The 23593-nt window shown below is 47.3% G+C and overlaps 1 protein-coding gene across 1 annotated transcript in view; it reads right to left on the reverse strand.

Annotated features, from left to right (window-relative positions):
• The window catches only part of LOC119958304 (zonadhesin-like), a 192364-nt gene that overhangs the window by 105387 nt on the left and 63384 nt on the right, over positions 1-23593 (reverse strand). Inside the window, exons 5-22 of the mRNA XM_038786740.1 lie at positions 20628-20890; positions 19476-19560; positions 18269-18418; positions 16861-17025; positions 15792-15889; positions 14932-15013; positions 13404-13475; positions 12355-12426; positions 10196-10267; positions 9356-9427; positions 8866-8937; positions 7050-7121; positions 5862-5933; positions 4812-4883; positions 3693-3764; positions 2643-2714; positions 1524-1595; positions 473-544 (exon numbers count right to left, since the gene is read on the reverse strand). Of these exons, the coding sequence (XP_038642668.1) occupies positions 473-544; positions 1524-1595; positions 2643-2714; positions 3693-3764; positions 4812-4883; positions 5862-5933; positions 7050-7121; positions 8866-8937; positions 9356-9427; positions 10196-10267; positions 12355-12426; positions 13404-13475; positions 14932-15013; positions 15792-15889; positions 16861-17025; positions 18269-18418; positions 19476-19560; positions 20628-20890 (1707 nt within the window). The remainder of the gene's footprint in view (positions 1-472; positions 545-1523; positions 1596-2642; positions 2715-3692; positions 3765-4811; positions 4884-5861; positions 5934-7049; positions 7122-8865; positions 8938-9355; positions 9428-10195; positions 10268-12354; positions 12427-13403; positions 13476-14931; positions 15014-15791; positions 15890-16860; positions 17026-18268; positions 18419-19475; positions 19561-20627; positions 20891-23593) is intronic.

Consider the following 23593-nt stretch of genomic DNA (forward strand, 5'->3'; position numbering starts at 1 on the left):
AAGGGGTTCGGGGTGGTTTATATAGCGAATAACAGAGACCCGGGAGTGAGTTACAGAGTGGATCTAATCGAGGGGTTCGTGGGGGTTGATATATTGAATAACAGATACCCGGGAGCGAGTTACCGACTGGGATCTAATCGAGGGGTTCGGGGTGGTTTATATGTAGAATAACGGATATCCGGGAGTGAGTTACAGACAGGAATCTAATCGAGGGCTTCGGGGTGGTTTATATATAGAATAACAGATACCCGGGAGTGAGTTACAGACTGGAATCTAATCGAGGGATTCGGGGTGGTTTATATATAGAATAACAGATACCCGTAGGTGAGTCGCAGACTGGAATATAATCGAGGGTTACACAGGGTGAACAATGGTGAATTCAGGAATAAGGGAAATGAGAATAACTGAGACACACATTTTGGGTTTCACTAGAATCCAATGTTTAATCTAATTTTCTCAGTCCTGTCTTTACCTGGATATGTCGTCTTCTGTGTTGTGATGGGTTTCTGACTGGTTGCTGGTAAATTGGTGGTTGTTCTGGAAACTGTGATCAACCGATTGGAAAGATGTTTCATCGAGATTCATGACAGAATAACAGATATTCAAGAACGTACAGACGAGATTCTCAAAATACGAAATTTGAGTGTTAATGTATGGAGTAAAATTAACAGGGGACAAATTTGCAGATTGAAATCTAATTGAAGTGTTTGGGGTGGTTTATATATAGAATAACAGATACCCTGGAGTGAGTTTCAGACTGGAATCTAATCGAGGGGTTCGGGGTGGTTTATATCCAGAATAACAGATACCTGGGAGTGAGTTACAGACTGGAATCTAATCGAGGGGTTCAGGGTGGTTTATATATAGAATAACAGATACCCGGGAGTGAGTTACAGACTGGAATCTAATCGAGGAGTTCAGGATGGTTTATATATAGAATAACTGATACCTGGGAGTGTGTGACAGACTGGAATCTAATCGAGGGTTTCGGGTTGGTTTATATATAGAATAACGGATACCCGGGAGTGAGTTACAGACTGGAATCTAATCGAGGGGTTCGGGGTGGTTTATATACAGAATAACAGATACCCGAGAGTGAGTTACACACTGGAATCTAAACGAGGGGTTAGGGGTGGTTTATATATAGAATAACAGATACCTGGGAGTGAGTTACAGACTGGAATCTAATCGAGGGATTCGGTGCGGTTTATATATAGAATAACAGATAGCCGGGAGTGAGTTACAGACTGGAATCTAATCAAGGGGTTCGGGGTGGTTTATATATAGAATAACAGATACCCGGGAGTGAGTTACAGACTGGAAATTAATCAAGGAGTTTGGGGTGGGTTATATATAGAATAACAGATACCCGGGAGTGAGTTACAGACTGGAATCTAATCGAGGGTTACACACGGTGAACAATGATGAATTCAGGAATAAGGGAAATGAGAATAACTGAGACACACATTATGGGACTCACGAGAATCCATTGTTTAATCTATTTTTCTCAGCCCTATCTTTACCTGGATATGTCGTCTTCTGTGTTGTGATGGGTTTCTGACTGCTTGCTGGTAAATTGCTGGTTGTTGTGGAAACTGTGATCAAAAATTGGAAAGATATTTCATCGAGATTCAAGACAGAATAACAGATATTCCAGAACGTACATACGAGATTCTCAAAATACGAAATCTGAGTGTTAATGTATGGAGTAAAATTAACAGGGGACTAATTTACATCTTGAAATCTAATTGAAGTGTTTGGGGTGGTTTATATGGAGAATAACAGAGACCCGGGAGTGAGTTACAGACTGGAATCTAATCGAGGGGTTCGGGGTGGTTTATATAGAGAATAACAGATACCCGGGAGTGAGTTACAGACTGGATTCTAATCGAGGGGTTCGGGATGGGTTATACATAGAATAACAGATACCCGGGAGTGAGTTACAGAGTGGAATCTAATCTAGGGGTTCGGGGTGGTTTACATATAGAATAACAGATACCCAGGAGTGGGTTACAGACTGGAATCTAATCGAGGGGTTTGGGTGGTTTATATATAGAATAACAGATACCCAGGAGTGAGTTACAGACTGGAATCTAATCGAGGGGTTCGGGGTGGTTTATATATAGAATAACAGATACCCGGGAGTGAGTTACAGACTGGAATCTATTCGAGGGGTTCAGGGGGGTTTATATAGAGAATAACAAATACCCGGGAGTGAGTTACAGGCTGGAATCTAATCGAGGGATTTGGCATGGTTTATATATGGAATAACAGATACCCGGGAGTGAGTTACAGACTGGAATCTAACCAAGGGGTTCGGGGTGGTTTATATATAGAATAACAGAGACCCGGGAGTGAGTTACAGACAGGAATCTAATCGAGGGCTTCGGGGTGGTTTATATATAGAATAACAGATACCCGGGAGTGAGTTACAGACTGGAATCTAATCGAGGGATTCGGGGTGGTTTATATATAGAATAACAGATACCCGTGGGTGAGTCGCAGACTGGAATATAATCGAGGGTTACACAGGGTGAACAATGATGAATTCAGGAATAAGGGAAATGAGAATAACTGAGACATACATTTTGGGTTTCACTAGAATCCAATGTTTAATCTAATTTTCTCAGTCCTGTCTTTACCTGGATATGTCGTCTTCTGTGTTGTGATGGGTTTCTGACTGCTTGCTGGTAAATTGGTGGTTGTTCTGGAAACTGTGATCAACAATTGGAAAGATGTTTCATCGAGATTCATGACAGAATAACAGATATTCAAGAACGTAGGGACGAGATTCTCAAAATACGAAATTTGAGTGTTAATGTATGGAGTAAAATTAACAGGGGACAAATTTGCAGATTGACATCTAATTGAAGTGTTTGGGGTGGTTTATATATAGAATAACAGATACCTGGGAGTGAGTTACAGACTGGAATCTAATCGAGGGGTTCGGGGTGGTTTATATACAGAATAACAGATACCTGGGAGTGAGTTACAGACTGGAATCTAATCGAGGGGTTCAGGGTGGTTTATATATAGAATAACAGATACCCGGGAGTGAGTTACAGACTGGAATCTAATCGAGGGGTTCAGGATGGTTTATATATAGAATAACTGATACCTGGGAGTGTGTGACAGACTGGAATCTAATCGAGGGTTTCGGGTTGGTTTATATATAGAATAACGGATACCCGGGAGTGAGTTACAGACTGGAATCTAATCGAGGGGTTCGGGGTGGTTTATATACAGAATAACAGATACCCGAGAGTGAGTTACACACTGGAATCTAAACGAGGGGTTAGGGGTGGTTTATATATAGAATAACAGATACCTGGGAGTGAGTTACAGACTGGAATCTAATCGAGGGATTCGGTGCGGTTTATATATAGAATAACAGATAGCCGGGAGTGAGTTACAGACTGGAATCTAATCAAGGGGTTCGGGGTGGTTTATATATAGAATAACAGATACCCGGGAGTGAGTTACAGACTGGAAATTAATCAAGGAGTTTGGGGTGGGTTATATATAGAATAACAGATACCCGGGAGTGAGTTACAGACTGGAATCTAATCGAGGGTTACACACGGTGAACAATGATGAATTCAGGAATAAGGGAAATGAGAATAACTGAGACACACATTATGGGACTCACGAGAATCCATTGTTTAATCTATTTTTCTCAGCCCTATCTTTACCTGGATATGTCGTCTTCTGTGTTGTGATGGGTTTCTGACTGCTTGCTGGTAAATTGCTGGTTGTTGTGGAAACTGTGATCAAAAATTGGAAAGATATTTCATCGAGATTCAAGACAGAATAACAGATATTCCAGAACGTACATACGAGATTCTCAAAATACGAAATCTGAGTGTTAATGTATGGAGTAAAATTAACAGGGGACTAATTTACATCTTGAAATCTAATTGAAGTGTTTGGGGTGGTTTATATGGAGAATAACAGAGACCCGGGAGTGAGTTACAGACTGGAATCTAATCGAGGGGTTCGGGGTGGTTTATATAGAGAATAACAGATACCCGGGAGTGAGTTACAGACTGGATTCTAATCGAGGGGTTCGGGATGGGTTATACATAGAATAACAGATACCCGGGAGTGAGTTACAGAGTGGAATCTAATCTAGGGGTTCGGGGTGGTTTACATATAGAATAACAGATACCCAGGAGTGGGTTACAGACTGGAATCTAATCGAGGGGTTTGGGTGGTTTATATATAGAATAACAGATACCCAGGAGTGAGTTACAGACTGGAATCTAATCGAGGGGTTCGGGGTGGTTTATATATAGAATAACAGATACCCGGGAGTGAGTTACAGACTGGAATCTATTCGAGGGGTTCAGGGGGGTTTATATAGAGAATAACAAATACCCGGGAGTGAGTTACAGGCTGGAATCTAATCGAGGGATTTGGCATGGTTTATATATGGAATAACAGATACCCGGGAGTGAGTTACAGACTGGAATCTAACCAAGGGGTTCGGGGTGGTTTATATATAGAATAACAGAGACCCGGGAGTGAGTTACAGACAGGAATCTAATCGAGGGCTTCGGGGTGGTTTATATATAGAATAACAGATACCCGGGAGTGAGTTACAGACTGGAATCTAATCGAGGGATTCGGGGTGGTTTATATATAGAATAACAGATACCCGTGGGTGAGTCGCAGACTGGAATATAATCGAGGGTTACACAGGGTGAACAATGATGAATTCAGGAATAAGGGAAATGAGAATAACTGAGACATACATTTTGGGTTTCATGAGAATCCAATGTTTAATCTAATTTTCTCAGTCCTGTCTTTACCTGGATATGTCGTCTTCTGTGTTGTGATGGGTTTCTGACTGCTTGCTGGTAAATTGGTGGTTGTTCTGGAAACTGTGATCAACCGATTGGAAAGATGTTTCATCGAGATTCATGACAGAATAACAGATATTCAAGAACGTACAGACGAGATTCTCAAAATACGAAATTTGAGTGTTAATGTATGGAGTAAAATTAACAGGGGACAAATTTGCAGATTGAAATCTAATTGAAGTGTTTGGGGTGGTTTATATATAGAATAACAGATACCCTGGAGTGAGTTACAGACTGGAATCTAATCGAGGGGTTCGGGGTGGTTTATATCCAGAATAACAGATACCTGGGAGTGAGTTACAGACTGGAATCTAATCGAGGGGTTCAGGGTGGTTTATATATAGAATAACAGATACCCGGGAGTGAGTTACAGACTGGAATCTAATCGAGGAGTTCAGGATGGTTTATATATAGAATAACTGATACCTGGGAGTGTGTGACAGACTGGAATCTAATCGAGGGTTTCGGGTTGGTTTATATATAGAATAACGGATACCCGGGAGTGAGTTACAGACTGGAATCTAATCGAGGGTTCGGGGTGGTTTATATACAGAATAACAGATACCCGAGAGTGAGTTACACACTGGAATCTAAACGAGGGGTTAGGGGTGGTTTATATATAGAATAACAGATTCCTGGGAGTGAGTTACAGACTGGAATCTAATCGAGGGATTCGGTGCGGTTTATATATAGAATAACAGATAGCCGGGAGTGAGTTACAGACTGGAATCTAATCAAGGGGTTCGGGGTGGTTTATATATAGAATAACAGATACCCGGGAGTGAGTTACAGACTGGAAATTAATCAAGGAGTTTGGGGTGGGTTATATATAGAATAACAGATACCCGGGAGTGAGTTACAGACTGGAATCTAATCGAGGGTTACACACGGTGAACAATGATGAATTCAGGAATAAGGGAAATGAGAATAACTGAGACACACATTATGGGACTCACGAGAATCCATTGTTTAATCTATTTTTCTCAGCCCTATCTTTACCTGGATATGTCGTCTTCTGTGTTGTGATGGGTTTCTGACTGCTTGCTGGTAAATTGCTGGTTGTTGTGGAAACTGTGATCAAAAATTGGAAAGATGTTTCATTGACATTCAAGACAGAATAACAGATATTCCAGAACGTACATACGAGATTCTCAAAATACGAAATCTGAGTGTTAATGTATGGAGTAAAATTAACAGGGGACTAATTTACATCTTGAAATCTAATTGAAGTGTTTGGGGTGGTTTATATGGAGAATAACAGAGACCCGGGAGTGAGTTACAGACTGGAATCTAATCGAGGGGTTCGGGGTGGTTTATATAGAGAATAACAGATACCCGGGAGTGAGTTACAGACTGGATTCTAATCGAGGGGTTCGGGATGGGTTATACATAGAATAACAGATACCCGGGAGTGAGTTACAGAGTGGAATCTAATCTAGGGGTTCGGGGTGGTTTACATATAGAATAACAGATACCCAGGAGTGGGTTACAGACTGGAATCTAATCGAGGGGTTTGGGTGGTTTATATATAGAATAACAGATACCCAGGAGTGAGTTACAGACTGGAATCTAATCGAGGGGTTCGGGGTGGTTTATATATAGAATAACAGATACCCGGGAGTGAGTTACAGACTGGAATCTATTCGAGGGGTTCAGGGGGGTTTATATAGAGAATAACAGATACCCGGGAGTGAGTTACAGACTGGAATCTAATCGAGGGATTTGGCATGGTTTATATATGGAATAACAGATACCCGGGAGTGAGTTACAGACTGGAATCTAACCAAGGGGTTCGGGGTGGTTTATATATAGAATAACAGAGACCCGGGAGTGAGTTACAGAGTGGATCTAATCGAGGGGTTCGGGGTGGTTGTTATATTGAATAACAGATACCCGGGAGTGAGTTACAGACTGGAATCTAATCGAGGGGTTCGGGGTGGTTTGCATATAGAATAACCGATACCCGGGAGTGTGTTACAGACTGGAATCTAATCGAGGGGTTCAGGGTGGTTTATATATAGAATAACAGATACCTGGGAGTGAGTTACAGACTGGAATCTAATCGAGGGTTACACAGGGTGAACAATGATGAATTCAGGAATAAGGGAAATGAGAATAACTGAGACATACATTTTGGGTTTCACTAGAATCCAATGTTTAATCTAATTTTCTCAGTCCTGTCTTTACCTGGATATGTCGTCTTCTGTGTTGTGATGGGTTTCTGACTGCTTGCTGGTAAATTGGTGGTTGTTCTGGAAACTGTGATCAACAATTGGAAAGATGTTTCATCGAGATTCATGACAGAATAACAGATATTCAAGAAAGTACAGACGAGATTCTCAAAATACGAAATTTGAGTGTTAATGTATGGAGTAAAATTAACAGGGGACAAATTTGCAGATTGACATCTAATTGAAGTGTTTGGGGTGGTTTATATGGAGAATAACAGATACCCGGGAGTGAGTTACAGACTGGAATCTAATCGAGGGTTTCGGGTTGGTTTATATGTAGAATAACGGATACCTCTGAGTGAGTTACAGACTGGAATCCAATCGAGGGGTTTGGGGTGGTATATATATAGAATAACAGATACCGGGAGTGAGTTACAGACTGGAATCCAATCGAGGGGTTTGGGGTGGTTTATATATAGAATAACAGATACCGGGAGTGAGTTACAGACTGGAATCCAATCGAGGGGTTTGGGGTGGTTTATATATAGAATAACAGATACCGGGAGTGAGTTACAGGCTGGAATCTAATCGAGCAGTTCGGGTTGGTTTATATATAGAATAACGGATACCTGTGAGTGAGTTACAGACTGGAATCCAAACGAGGGTTTTGGGGTGGTTTATATACAGAATAACAGATACCAGGGAGTGAGTTACATACTGGAATCTAATCGAGGGATTCGAGGTGGTTTATATATAGAATAACAGATATCCCGGAGTGAGGAACAGAGTGGATCTAATCGAGGGGTTCGGGGTGGTTTATATATAGAATAACAGATACCCAAGAGTGAGTTACAGACTGGAATCTAATCGAGGGGTTCGGGGTGGTTTATATACAGAATAACAGATACCCGAGAGTGAGTTACAGACTGGAATCTAATCGAGGGGTTAGGGGTGGTTTATATATAGAATAATAGATACCCGGGAGTGAGTTACAGACTGGAATCTAATCGAGGGGATTCGAGGTGGTTTATATATAGAATAACAGATACCCGGGAGTGAGTACAGAGTGGAATCTAATCGAGGGGTTCGGGGTGGTTTATATATAGAATAACAGATACCCGGGAGTGAGTTACAGACTGGAATCTAATCGAGGGGTTCGGGGTGGTTTATATATAGAATAACAGATACCCGAGAGTGAGTTACAGACTGGAATCTAATCAAAGGGTTCGGGGTGGTTTATATATAGAATAACAGATACCAGGGAGTGAGTTACAGACTGGAATCTAATCGAGGGGTTCGGGGTGGTTTATATATAGAATAACAGATACCCGGGAGTGAGTTACAGACTGGAATCTAATCGAGGGGTTCGGGGTGGTTTATATATAGAATAACAGATACCCGGACGTGAGTTACAGACTGGAATCTAATCGAGGGGTTCGGGGTGGTTTATATATAGAATAACAGATACCCGGGAGTGAGTTACAGACTGGAATCTAATCGAGGGGTTCGGGGTGGTTTATAAATAGAATAACAGATTCCCGGGAGTGAGTTACAGACTGGAATCTAATCGAGGGTTTCGAGGTGGTTTATATATAGAATAACAGATACCCGGGAGTGAGTTACAGACTGGAATCTAATCGAGGGGTACGGGGTGGTTTATATATAGAATAACAGATACCCGGGGGTGAGTCGCAGACTGGAATATAATCGAGGGTTACACAGGGTGAACAATGATGAATTCAGGAATAAGGGAAATGAGAATAACTGAGACATACATTTTGGGACTCACTAGAATCCGTTGTTTAATCTATTTTCCTCAGTCCTGTCTTTACCTGGAGATGTCGTCTTCTGTGTTGTGATGGGTTTCTGACTGGTTGCTGGTAACTTGCTGGTTGTTGTGGAAACTGTGATCAGAAATTTGAAAGATGTTTTATCGAGATTCAATGCAGAATAACAGATATTCAGGAACATAAATATGAGATTCCCAAAATTGGAAATTTGAGTGTTTATATACGGAGTAAAATTAACTGGGGACTGAGTTACGGATTGGAATCTAATCGAGGGGTTCGGGGTGGGTTATATATCGAATAACAGATACCCGGGAGTGAGTTACAGACTGGAATCTAATCGAGGGGTTCGGGGTGGTTTATATATAGAATAACAGATACCCGGGGGTGAGTCGCAGACTGGAATATAATCGAGGGTTACACAGGGTGAACAATGATGAATTCAGGAATAAGGGAAATGAGAGTAACTGAGACATACATTTTGGGACTCACTAAGTTCCATTGTTTAATCTAATTTTCTCAGTCCTATCTTTACCTGGATATGTCGTCTTCTGTGTTGTGATGGGTTTTTGACTGCTTGCAGGTAAATTGCTGGTTGTTGTGGAAACTGTGATCAAAAATTGGAAAGATGTTTCATTGACATTCAAGACAGAATAACAGATATTCCAGAACGTACATACGAGATTCTCAAAATACGAAATCTGAGTGTTAATGTATGGAGTAAAATTAACAGGGGACTAATTTACATCTTGAAATCTAATCGAGGGATTCGGGATGGTTTATATATAAAATAACAGATACCCGGGAGTGAGTTACAGACTGGAATCTAATCGAGGGGTTCGGGGTGGTTTATATATAGAATAACAGATACCCGGGGGTGAGTTACAGACTGGAATCTAATCGAGGGGTTCGGGGTGGTTTATATACAGAATAACAGATACCCGAGAGTGAGTTACAGACTGGAATCTAATCGAGAGGTTCGGGGTGGTTTGTATATAAAATAAACGATACCCGGGAGTGAGTTACAGACTGGAATCTAATCGAGGGGTTCAGGGTGGTGTATATATAGAATAACAGATACCCGGGAGTGAGTTACAGACTGCAATCTAATCGAGGGGTTCGGGGTGGTTTATATATAGAATAACAGATACCCGGGAGTGAGTTACAGACTGCAATCTAATCGAGGGGTTCGGGGTGGTTTATATATAGAATAACAGATACCCGGGAGTGAGTTACAGACTGGAATCTAATCGAGGGTTACACAGGGTGAACAATGATGAATTCAGGAATTAGGGAAATGAGAGTAACTGAGACATACATTTTGTGACTCACTAAGATCCATTGTTTAATCTAATTTTCTCAGTCCTATCTTTACCTGGATCTGTCGTCTTCTGTGTTGTGATGGGTTTTTGACTGCTTGCTGGTAAATTGCTGGTTGTTGTGGAAACTGTGATCACAAATTGGAAAGATGTTTCATCGACATTCAAGACAGAATAACAGATATTCCAGAACGTACATACGAGATTCTCAAAATACGAAATCTGAGTGTTAATGTATGGAGTAAAATTAACAGGGGACTAATTTACATATTGAAATCTAATTGAAGTGTTTGGGGTGGTTTATATGGAGAATAACAGAGACCCGGGAGTGAGTTACCGACTGGAATCTAATCGAGGGGTTCTGGGTGGTTTATATATAGAATAACAGATACCCAGGTGTGAGTTACAGACTGGATTCTAATCGTGGGGTTCGGAATGGGTTATACATAGAATAACAGATACCCGGGAGTGAGTTACAGACTGGATTCTAATCAAGGGGTTCGGGGTGGTTTATATATATAGAATAACTGATACCCGGGAGTGAGTTACAGACTGGAATCTAATCGAGGGGTTCGGGATGGGTTATACATAGAATAACAGATACCCGGGAGTGAGTTACATACTGGATTCTAATCGAGGGGTTCGGGATGGGTTATACATAGAATAACAGATACCCGGGAGTGAGTTACAGTCTGGAATCTAATCAAGGGGTTCAGGGTGGTTTATATAGCGAATAACAGAGACCCGGGAGTGAGTTACAGAGTGGATCTAATCGAGGGGTTCGTGGTGGTTGATATATTGAATAACAGATACCCGGGTGTGAGTTACAGACTGGAATCTAATTGAGGGGTTCGGGGTGGTTTATATGTAGAATTAAATGAAAATTGCTTATTGTCACGAGTAGGCTTCAAATGAAGTTACTGTGAAAAGCCCCTAGTCGCCACATTCCGGCGCCTGTTCGGGGAGGCTGGTACGGGAATAACGGATATCCGGGAGTGAGTTACAGACAGGAATCTAATTTAGGGGTTCGGGGTGGTTTGCATATAGAATAACCGATACCCGGGAGTGAGTTACAGACTGGAATCTAATCGAGGGGTTCAGGGTGGTTTATATATAGAATAACAGATACCCGGGAGTGAGTTACAGACTGGAATCTAATCGAGGGTTTCAGGGTGGTTTATATATCGAATAACAGATACCCGGGAGTGAGTTACCGACTGGAATCAAATCGAGGGCGATGGGATGGTTTATATATAAAACAGTCCAAAGATGTGCGGGTTAGGTGGATTGGCCATGCTAAATTGCCCGTAGTGTCCTTAAAAGCAAGTTTAAGGGGGGGTTGTTGGGTTACGGGTATAGGGTGGATACGTGGGTTTGAGTAGGGTGATCATTTCTCGGCACAACATCGAGGGCCGAAGGGCCTGTTCTGTGCTGTACTGTTCTATGTTCTATGTTCTATAACAGATACCCGGGAGTGAGTTACAGACTGGAATCTAATCGAGAGGTTCGGCGTTGTTTGTATATAAAATCACCGATACCCGGGAGTGAGTTACAGACTGGAATCTAATCGAGGGGTTCGGGGTGGGTTATATATAGAATAACAGATACCCGGGAGTGAGTTACAGACTGGAATCTAATCGAGGCTTTGGGGTGGTTTATATATAGAATAACAGATACCTGGGTGTGAGTTACAGAGTGGAATCTAATCGAGAGGTTCGGGGTGGTTTATATATAGAATAACAGATACCCGGGAGTGAGTTACAGAGTGGAATCTAAACGAGAGGTTCGGGGTGGTTTATATATAGAATAACAGATACCCGGGAGTGAGTTACAGACTGGAATCTAATCGAGGGGTTCGGTGTGTTTTATATATAGAATAACAGATACCCGGGAGTGAGTTACAGACTGGAATCTAATCGAGGTGTTCGGGGTGGTTTATATATAGAATAACAGATACCCGGGAGTGAGTTACAGACTGGAATCTAATCGAGAGGTTCGGGGTGGTTTATATTTAGAATTACAGATACCCGGGAGTGAGTTACAGACTGGAATCTAATCGAGGGGTTCGGGTGGTTTATATATAGAATAGCAGATTCCCGGGAGTGAGTTTCAGACGGGAATAAGGTGAATAAGGGAAACGAGAATAACTGAGACATAAAGTTTGGGACTCACTAGAATCCATTGTTTAATCTATTTTTCTCAGTCCTGGCTTTACCTGGATATGTCGTCTTCTGTGTTGTGATGGGTTTCTGACTGGTTGCTGGTAAATTGGTGGTTGTTGTGGAAACTATGATCAAAAATTGGAAATATATTTTATCGAGATTCAAGACAGAATAACAGATATTCAGGAACATACATACGAGATTCTCAAAAAACGGAATTTGAGCGTTTATATATGGAGTGAAAGTAACTGGGGAATGAGTTACAGACTGGAATCTAATCGAGGGGTTCGGGGTGGTTTATATATAGAATAGCAGATACCCGGGAGTGAGTTACAGACTGGAATCTAATCGAGGGGTTCGGGGTGGTTTATATATAGAATAACAGATACCCGGGAGTGCGTTACAGACTGGAATCTAATCGAGGGGTTCGGGGTGGTTTATATATAGAATAACAGATACCCGAGAGTGAGTTACAGACATGAATCTAATCGACGGGTTCGGGGTGGATTATATATAGAATAACAGATACCGGGGAGTGAGTTACAGACATGAATCTAATCGACGGGTTCGGGGTGGATTATATATAGAATATCAGATACCCGGGAGTGAGTTACAGACTGGAATCTAATCGAGGGGTTCGGGGTGGATTATATATAGAATAACAGATACCCGGGAGTGAGTTACAGACTGGAATCTAATCGAGATGTTAGGGGTGGTTTATGTATAGAATAACAGATACCCGGCAGTGAGTTACAGACTGGAATCCAATCGAGGGGTTCAGGGGGTTTATATTTAGAATAACAGATACCCGGGAGTGAGTTACAGACTGGAATCTAATCGAGGGGTTAGGGGTGGTTTATATATAGAATAACAGATACCCGGGAGTGAGTTACAGACTGGAATCTAATCGAGGGGTTCGGGGTGGTTTATATATAGAATAACAGATACCCGGGAGTTAGTTACAGACTGGAATATAATCGAGGGTTACACAGGGTAAACAATGATGAATTCAGGAATAAGGGAAATGAGAATAACTGAGACACACATTTTGGGACTCACTGGAATCCATTGTTTAATCTATTTTTCTCAGTCCTGTCTTTACCTGGATATGTCGTCTTCTGTGTTGTGATGGGTTTCTGACTGGTTGTTGGCACCTTGGTGGTTGTTGTGGAATCTGTGTCAATAATAAAAAAGATTTTAGACAGAGATCAAACGCAGAATAATTGATATTCAGGAACTTACATACGCGATTTTCAAAAGATCAATTTTCATTTTTACAAATAGATTAACAGATACCTGGGAGTGAGTTACAGACTGGAATCTAATCGAGGGGTTCGGGGTGGTTTATATATAGAATAACAGATACCCGGGAGTGAGTTACAGACTGGAATCTAATCGAGGGGTTCAGGGTGGTTTATATATAGAGTAACAGATACCCGGGAGTGAGTTACAGACTGGAATCTAATCGAGGGGTTTGGGGTGGTTTATATATAGAATAACAGATACCCAGGAGTGAGTTACAGACTGGAATCTAATCGAGGGGTTCAGGGTGGTTTATATATAGAATAACAGTAACCCGGGAGTGAGTTACAGACTGGAATCTAATCGAGGGGTTCAGGATGGTTTATATATAGAATAACAGATACCCAGGAGTGAGTTACCGACTGGAATCTAATCGAGGGGTTCGGGGTGGTTTATATATAGAATAACAGATACCCAGGAGTGAGTTACAGACTGGAATCTAATCGAGGGGTTCGGGGTGGATTATATATAGAATAACAGATACCCGGGAGTGAGTTACAGACTGGAATCTAATCGACGGGTTCGGGGTGGTTTATATATAGAATAACAGATGCACGGGAGTGAGTTACAGACTGGAATCTAATCGAGGGGTTTGGGGTGGTTTATATAGAATAACAGATACCTGGGAGTGAGTTACAGACTGGAATCTAATCGAGGGGTTCGGTGTGGTTTATATAGAATAACAGATACCCGGGAGTGATTTGTAGAGTGAAATCTAATCAACTGTTGGGACCCTCATCCATCCCTTATTTACCTGGAGGTGTCATTATTCCACCAGACTCCTCGCTTTCCTTTCTACCCTCTGTTTATCTGTGTTACGCCAACGCTCTGCCTCCCTGAATCATGCCTCTCATCTTGTCCCGTTCCCCCATCGCTCCCCCTCTTCTCGCTGACACCCATCTGCTCCTCGTGAAGTCACAGCTCGAGTGTAAATTTGTCCTCCTGAATTCCTATCGCTCCTAATCTCTGCCATCTCCTCAGGCACCCTCCGAGATCTCCAGCTCCGCCCTCTCCAACATGCTCCCTGATTCCCGTCACTCCTTTGGCCGCTGTGCCTTCAGCTGCTCGGACATTCCCTCCCATATCCCCTCCGCCTCTCTCTATTCTTTCACTCCTTAAAATGACCGATCTGTCGTCTCCCCGTCCCTGATCTGTTCCTACGTGGCTGAGTGTCACTTTGGGGCATGTTGGAGCGTTGTGGAGACGTGAAGGGTCACATTAATGCCTGTTGTTGGAATTCACTGCGGAGGATGTTCGGTCGGATCGGATGGTGGGTTGTGTGGGTCACCCGTTGCAGCCCGAGGAGCTGGTTTGCCTGGCAGTCTTACCTGGTTGGCACTCTTTAATGCACACACTGTCCACTGCAATATCAGACTGAGGCGTCTCACCACGAACTGCTTCTATAACAAACTGAGAGAGAAGAGGATCATTTGGAAAGTACTCCTGGACAGTTGGATGAAACAATCCCCTGCCCCCGGTGGGTTGGCACAAGGGGTGCCCGGGGGTCGATGCAAGTGGGGTCACGTGTGCGCCACCTCTCAGTGGGAGCGCCCCCCCCCTCCCCCACAATGCCTCTGGGGTCAGACAGCCGCAGGTTCAAACCACACCTCCCCCATCCCGTACCTCAAACAACCTGCACGATCCATCCAGTGCCAGGGCCGATCTTTCGACCCGAATAAATGTTAGACCCGCGCACTGGGCAAAGGGGGCTCGGGGGCACGCCACGCGACGTTTCTCCTGAAACGCAGATTCACAGGGGGCACGCGCGCATCGCCCGGTGGCATCTGGGATCTCGCTGTGCCGGCTGACCCCAGTGGCAAGTTACAGCCCCCTTCCGGCGGAATACATCCCCCCTTTCCGCCCCCGATGCCTCGTTCTTAACGCCACCCCCCCCGCCCACCCCCCGCCCCCCCGGGATTTGTGGGACCTGCCGCTCTTTCAGCCAACAGGCCGGGTTCTCGTTGACTTCACCCTCAACACAGCGGACCTGAGGCGTGAGGTGAGGGCGTGCGCCTGGAGGTAGTGTCACGACCCTCAAGGGCACTAAAAGGCAAATTCCCCCCTTTTGACTCCTGCCCCCCCTTCCCCCCCCCTCCCCCCCCCCCCCCCCCCCCCCACCTCCAAAGGGAGCATCAACCCCAACCTGCCCAAGCATGAATCAGGAGACTGTGACAGGCTTCGGGCCTACCTGACTCACAGCCTGCCCTACGTAGTTGACCTCTGCGAGCACCCAGTCCGGCTGCTGGTTCCCGGCGAGGGAGAAGATCGGCTGTCCCGGGCTGCCTCCTGCTCGGCGAAAACACAAGAGCGTGAAAGAGGAGCATCGGGAGCGAGGGGAATGGGCCGCTCTGCCCCACAAACCCATCCCGCCGCGCTACCTCGCCGCCATTTCCCCCGCGCTATATCCCCCAATTCCCTCGATGATGCGACCACCAATTCACGCGAGACAGAGAGTTGAAGTGAACAGTGCCTGCCTGCGACTGCTCTGCTAGTGAGAGCCGCCTACAGGGCAGCTGCTCTTTATACTTCCCCTGAAGGGGGCGGAGCCCACACGGGCACCAACATGATACAATCAGTGTAGTACCGTACAGTGGTCCATAGGTGGAGCCCACACGGGCAACAGCGTGGTACAATGTAGTACAGTGGCGAATGGGCACCATAATACGTTCACCACACTCGACGTCACTGGCATCCCAGAGATCTATCGAACATACTCAACCAATCGGGGGGGGGGGGGGGGGGGGGGGGGTTGGGAATTCCAAAGATTCCGCACTGTCGGAGTGAGGAGATTCCTCCTCGTCTCAGCCCCTTGTTCCGAGACCGTGTCGTCGCGCTCGCGCCCCCCCCCCCCCCCACCCTCACTCCCCCACCTGTTCTGGGAGAGGAGGGGGACAAGAGTGAACGGGGGGGGGGGGGGGGGATGAGAAAATATCAGCCATGATTGAATGGCGGAGCAGACTCGATGGGCCGAGTGGCCTGATTCTGCCCCTTTGCCTCGTGTGGTGGCCGGAGAGAGCGGGACTAATCGGATCGCTCCTCTCGCACAGCAGCATGGGTCGAGCGGCCTCACTTCGGTGCTGGCCCATTATGAACTCGAGAGGAGGGATGGTGGGGGTGGGTGGCGGCGCAGATTCAACATGGTGGGCGGAGGGAGCAGAGGCCACGTGAGGAAAAGCTGCTTTGGACGGAGGGGGACCGGGCGGATCTCCCTGAGAGGGAGGCGGCGAGGGATTAAAGAGGGCTGGTTGGCAACTTGCCTTGGTTTACTGCGTAGACGTTTAACTCCATCTTGGTAGCTGTGCCGTACATGAAGTAGTGGAACCTCAGCGTGAGGCAGCCGGTTGAGGAGACGGGAGGGCTCCTTAAGTGAGATCTGTCTCCGGGCTGAGTGACTGTCGAATCCATCAACATGTAGAAACCAACTGGAAGGAAACAGCAACAATGGGAGCAGGGACTGACAGAAGAAAGCAGCGGGCCCTACCAGCAGCCGTGCGGGTTTAGAGAAGGCCTCGGGCCTGTTTCAGAAGCAGAGGAAGCCGCCCAGACGCCCGGGCCCTTTCTGAGGGATTCAACCGGGTTGCGGCCCAGGTTTTTCCCAAACCCATTTCTACCCGCCGCAGTTCCGTGTTCGTCCGTGGTCTTCGTTCCCCCCCATCCCCCCCCCCCCCCCCCCCCCATCCCGGGCAGAAGGAGGCCATCCGGCCCGTCGGGTCCCCGCCGACCCTCCCTCTGAAAGAAAGCACTCCACCTAGGCCCCAATCCCCCACGTTCATCCAGCCCCGCTGGGGTTCAAAGGGGAGAGGCCTGGGACTAGTCAGGCCCTCGGTACCGTGCCGGGGAGGAAAGTAGCTCTCATTAGGCAAGGGGGGGGGGACCTTCAAAGGACCACTACGATTGGGTACTGCCGGCTTGAGAAGTTGACTATTTTTGCTCCTGGGGCACCATTTCATTTTTATGAATTAAAAAATGGCGGCAACTATTCCCCCCCCCCCCCAAGCCCCTGCCCCCAATGTATACTTTCACTTGAAACTATTCTTTATCATCACAGCCAAACATCAATGGTGCTGATCCTCGATGTATTGTACAACTGGTTGCCCCCCCCCGGGTCTGAACAATTTGGCAGCGCCGAACTTGAGATAGAAGTGACATTCGTGTCGAAGCTTTTCGTCTTGCACTCATCAGGTGCGTCTTGCGGGAATGCCGGCGTAAGGGTTAGGGTCAGCGTCACGCTGCCGGTCACCGTCGACTGGTGTATTCTCCGCCGCCACGCCTCTCCCGATCCCAGCCCACTTGCTGACCGATCATCCCTTTCCGCCCATACGGCAATAATAATAATAATCGCCTATTGTCACAAGTCGGCTTCAAATGAAGTGACCGTGAAAAGACCCCAGTCGCCACATTCCGGCGCCTGTTTGGGGAGGCCGGTACGGGAATTCGTTGTTGCCCGCCCCCCCCCCCCCCCCACCCCACCCTCCTCATTTGGAATTCTCTTGGCGAAATGACCTGATGAGTCCGAGACGGAAAACTTCGACAAAAATCATCTGCTTTTCTCCCCCCCCCCCCCCCCCCCCCCCCCCCCGCCCGGCCAAACCCCGCAACCTATCCTGCACCACCCCCACAGCGATAATCAAGCGATAAATCCGGATTTGAACCGTCTCGCCTTACATCCGGGTTTGGAAAAGTCGTCACTGGGTCCGCTGTTCTCCGCGTCGGTCTGCCCGTTCCACTGGTCGAAGGGGACCAGGGGCGGAGTGGCTTCATTGATCCAGCCGCACAGATTGCCGTCCTGATCAAAGTCACAGCGGGTCATACAATCTGAAGAACAAAGAAAGGCGTGTTGAATCCGATCGTGGACTGCGACCTGCTTTGATGGTAACATTAACGAGCCTCTGAGACACAGCAATACGATGATCAATAAATTATATATATTCGTATCGCAAGGAGCAAAGATAGTTCAAATCATTTTTATTTGTATTGTTTGACGCGGAGGAAAAAACGGCGCGCCTCACACCGATCGCCCGACCGGTGGGGGTGGGGGGGGGGGCGCCGCGTAAAACCCCCGGCCTGCGTGAAATAAACGGGCGGAGAATAGCCGGGCGCGTGGCCGCGCATGCGCAGAGCGGCGTCCTGCGACAGTTGCGCCTTAAAACATGGCGCCGGCCTGCCAGATAGTGCCAACCCTGACCAGTACCCCCCCCCCCCCCCCCCCCCCCCAGCCCTCGTGTTTGTACCCGATCACCATGGTGGCCCAGCGACGGGAGAGCCATTCCAAGGGGTTAAAGGGGGGGGGAGGGGGGCATAAGGCTGCAGGCAGGGCGGTTACGTTGGCAATGATTGGAGGCTGGCGGGTAAGGCGGGGAGAGGGCGGGCAGACGGAAGGGCTCAGCGCCATTGGTGCAACTTTTAGCTTCTCGATTCTTCCCTCCGTACAGATCACCATCAAGGGGCGCGGTGAGGCCAACCATTCAAAGAATAAATGGTTCGATTCCTGATTCGGGGTGGGGGCTGGGGTGGGGGGGCGGGGAGGGGGGGGGGGGATGAAGAGTGAGGTCAGGCCAGGCCCTAATTCGGTTCTCCAGGCCTCAGAGCGAATCGGGTCGGATCTTTCCCTCGCTTCTGAATTATTGGCCGGAATTCTCCGGCCGTTGGGATCAGCGCTTTCCCGCCGGCAGCGGGCATCCCTTCCCGCGGGTTTCCCGGCAGCGTGGGGGCGGCTTCAACGAAGGGCGCGCGGCCAAGAAACACGTGGCTGGATGGCCGGAGTACCCAGCCCGGCATCTTATTGTGAGGGGGGGGGGGGGGGGGGGGGCGGCGTCCAGAGAGACGAAAGAGAGGCAGCAAATTCGTGGGAAGTTTCTGGGAGCAAACTTACCGGAACAGGGCCCCGGCCTGACCCGGATGTTGTCCACGGCCGTGTCACATGACGGAGTCGAGCCTCGAACCGCTTCGAAGGTTACCTGCCAAGATGGAGCTTAAATGTAACGCACAGACGCCGGAGAGAATCCACAGGAAACTCAGAGTCAGCAAAAGTCTACCCCGATCCAAGATAAATTGGAAAGTGCCGGGACTTTTGAGTCGTGGAATTATCATGTTTACGCTCTTGAAGGATCCGTGGTACTTTTCAATAGGGATCGGCCTTCTCAATGAAATGTTTCGGTTGATAGATAGATAGAACAGTACAGCATAGAACAGGCCCTTCGGCCCTCGATGTTGTGCCGAGCCATGATCACCCTACTCAAACCCACGTATCCACCCTATACCCGTAACCCAACAACCCCCCCCTTAACCTTACTTTTATTAGGACACTATGGGCAATTTATCCTGGCCAATCCACCTAACCCCGCACATCTTTGGACTGTGGGAGGAAACCGGAGCACCCGGAGGAAACCCACGCACACACGGGGAGGACGTGCAGACTCCGCACAGACAGTGACCCAAGCTGGGAATCGAACCTGGGACCCTGGAGCTGTGAAGCATTTATGCTAACCACCATGCTACCGTGCTGCCCAACACCACAAAGCATTCCCGCCTGGTCAGTACCCCGTCCACCTCCTTCAACATTCACCCCCCCTCCACCACCGACGCCCCATGGCATCCGTGGGCACTGTCTACAAGACGCACCGTTGGACGGCACGTCCCAAACCCACCACCTCTACCATCTAGAAGGACGAGGGCAGCAGATACCTGGGAACCCCCCCCACCTGGAGGTTCCCCTCCCAGTCACTCACCGCCCCTGACTGGGAAATATATCGGCCGATCCTTCACTGTCGCTGGGGCAAAATCCTGGCACTCCCTCCCTAACAGCACAGTGGGAGTACCTACACCACAGCGATTGCAGCGGGTTCAAAAAAGTGGCTCACCCACCACCTTCTCAAGGGGCAACTAGGGATTGACAATAAATGTTGGCCCACATCCTACGAGAGGGTTTTCAAAAATCCAACACTGCCCAATATAATGGGCCTCGCCCAATGCCTGGCGATGTAATGATATGTAAATGATGGTGAGTCCGCGAAGGAAATCTTGCCTTGATATTGGTTGGAGCCACGAAAAGGTGGTTAACTTCTCCATGCAGCCAGGAAGGGCTCTGGAATCCTGTTTTACTCCAGATTTGCTGTTCAATGGATGAGCCCTTCAGGTAAACTCTCAGAGCGTTGTCGGAATCTGCTCCATACATGTAGTACTGGAACTCCACACACACAACCCCCGACACGGCCAAGGTCGGACTGTCGAGCCTCGCGAACTGGCCTTTCGCAAAATCGTCAGCCTCTTGGTAGATGTAATAACCGCCTGGAATTGGAGAAGGTGAGAACGGTGAGTACAGCCTGTCGGCCAATCCCTGCCAGAGGACCATCAATGCGGCCCTCTCCCGGATCCCCGCCCCCCTCACAGTTTGTTGTCAAGGTGTCTGTGAAATTTCTTCCGGAATGTTCCCCCAGTGAAGGCATCCAATAGCACTTCACCAACCTGTCCAATGATCGCTCATTCAATGAACATAGAACAGTAGCAGCACAGAACAGGCCCTTCGGCCCTCGATGCTGTGCCGAGCTTTGTCCGAAACCAAGATCAAGCTATCCCACTCCCTGTCATTCTGGTGGGCTCCATGTGCCTATCCAATAACCGCTTGAAAGTTCCTAAAGTGTCCGACTCCACTATCACAGCAGGCAGTCCATTCCACACCCTAACCACTCTCTGAACAAAGAACCTACCTCGGATATCCCTCCTATATCTCCCACCCTGAACCTTATAGTTATGCCCCCTTGTAACAGCTACATCCACCCGAGGGAATAGTCTCTGAACGTCCACTCTATCTATCCCCCTCATCATCTTATAAACCTCTATTAAGTCGCCTCTCATCCTCCTCCGCTCCAAAGAGAAAAGCCCTAGCTCCCTCAACCTTTCCTCATAAGACCTACCCTCCAATCCAGGCAGCATCCTGGTAAATCTCCTCTGCACCCTTTCCAATGCTTCCACATCCTTCCTATAGTGAGGTGACCAGAACTGCGCACAATACTCCAAATGTGGGCTCACCAGGGTCATGGAATATTCTCCAATAGTATTTCAGCCAATGGCATCTCACCCAATGGGACCTCATCAAATTGTGTCTCACCTAATGACATCTCAGCCAATGACATCATAGCCAATGGTACCGCAGTCAATGACATCATAGCCAATGGTACCGCAGTCGATGACATCATAGCCAATGATACCGCAGTCAATGACATCATAGCCAATGGTACCGCAGTCAATGACATCATAGCCAATAGTACCGCAGTCAATGACATCATAGCCAATAGTACCGCAGTCAATGACATCATAGCCAATGGTGCCACAGCCAATGACATCATAGCCAATGGTACCGCAGTCGATGACATCATAGCCAATGGTACCGCAGTCAATGACATCATAGCCAATAGTGCCGCAGCCAATGACATCATAGCCCATGGTACCGCAGCCAATAACATCATAGCCAATGGTACCTCAGCCAATGACATCATAGCCCATGGTACCGCAGCCAATGACATCATAGCCAATGGTGCCTCAGCCAATGACATCATAGCCAATGGTACCACAGCCAATGACATCATAGCCAATGGTATAGCAGCCAATGACATCATAGCCAATGGTACCGCAGCCAATGACATCATAGCCAATGGTACCACAGCCAATGACATCATAGCCAATGGTACCACAGCCAATGACATCATAGCCAATGGTACCACAGCCAATGACATCATAGCCAATGGTACCACAGCCAATGACATATAGCCAATGGTACCACAGCCAATGACATCATAGCCAATGGTGCCGCAGCCAATGACATCATAGCTAATAGCACCTAAACCAATGGTATCTCAGTCAATTTTGCCTCACACAATGGCGTCTTGATCAATAGGGTCTCACCCAACGGTGTCCAACCCAATGGTGTCTCAGCCAATCTAATCTCCCTCAGTGAGGCCTGACTGAATGTTACAATATTCAGTGGAACTTCACTTTAGCCAATGGTGCTTCCCTCGCTGGTGAGTGACCCAATAGTAAACAATTAATGGCGTTGACCCCAAGGCTACCTTGCCCAATGAAACATCGTCTGGGGGTGCAGGTTCAGGCCAGGAGGCCAGAGGTGGGGATCCAGGTAAATGTCGAGGGGTTGGGGAGAGCTCTGTGGGATTTGGGGGGAAGGATGTCCTGGGTAAGGGATTGCCAAAAGCATTGGTGTTACTCCCAGAGGAGAGTACGTCTCTTCCCCGCCTCTGAACCCATCATTGCGCCCCCTGCGCAGACCCCAGACTAATGCCACGGTCGGGTCCTGATGATGTCATCAGTTCTCAATCCGCCCCTTGACATTCAATGGCATTACCATCGCTGAATCCCCCACTATCAACACCCTGGGGGTTACCATTGATCAGAAACTGAACTGGACCCAGCCACATTAATACTGTGGCTACCAGGGCAGGTCAGAGGCTGGGAATCCTGCGGAGAGTAACTCACCTCCTGACCCCCCCCAAAGCCTGTCCACCATCTACAAGGCACAAGTCAGGAATGTGATGGAATACTCTCCACTTGCCTGGATGAGCGCAGCTCCAACAACACTCAAGAAGCTCCACACCATCCAGGACAAAGCAGCCCCGCTTGATTGGCTCCCCCCTTCCACAAACATTCACTCCCTCCCCCACCGACACACAGTGGCAGCCGTGTGTACCGTCTACAAGATGCCCCGCAGCAACTCACCAAGGCTCCTTAGGCAGCACCTTCCAAACCCACGGCCTCTACCATCTAGAAGGACAAGGGCAGCAGGTACCTGGGAACCCCACCACCTGGAGGTTCCCCTCCCAGTCACTCCCCATCCCAACTGGGAAATATATCGGCCGTTCCTTCACTGTCGCTGGGGTCAAAATCCTGGAACTCCCTCCCTAACAGCGCAGTGGGTGTACCTACATCTCAGGGATTGAAGCGGCTCCAGAAGGCGTCTCATCCACCACCTTCTAAAGGGCA

The sequence above is a fragment of the Scyliorhinus canicula genome, chromosome 29 (genome assembly GCF_902713615.1).
Source record: "Scyliorhinus canicula chromosome 29, sScyCan1.1, whole genome shotgun sequence".
NCBI classification, from domain to species: domain Eukaryota; kingdom Metazoa; phylum Chordata; class Chondrichthyes; order Carcharhiniformes; family Scyliorhinidae; genus Scyliorhinus; species Scyliorhinus canicula.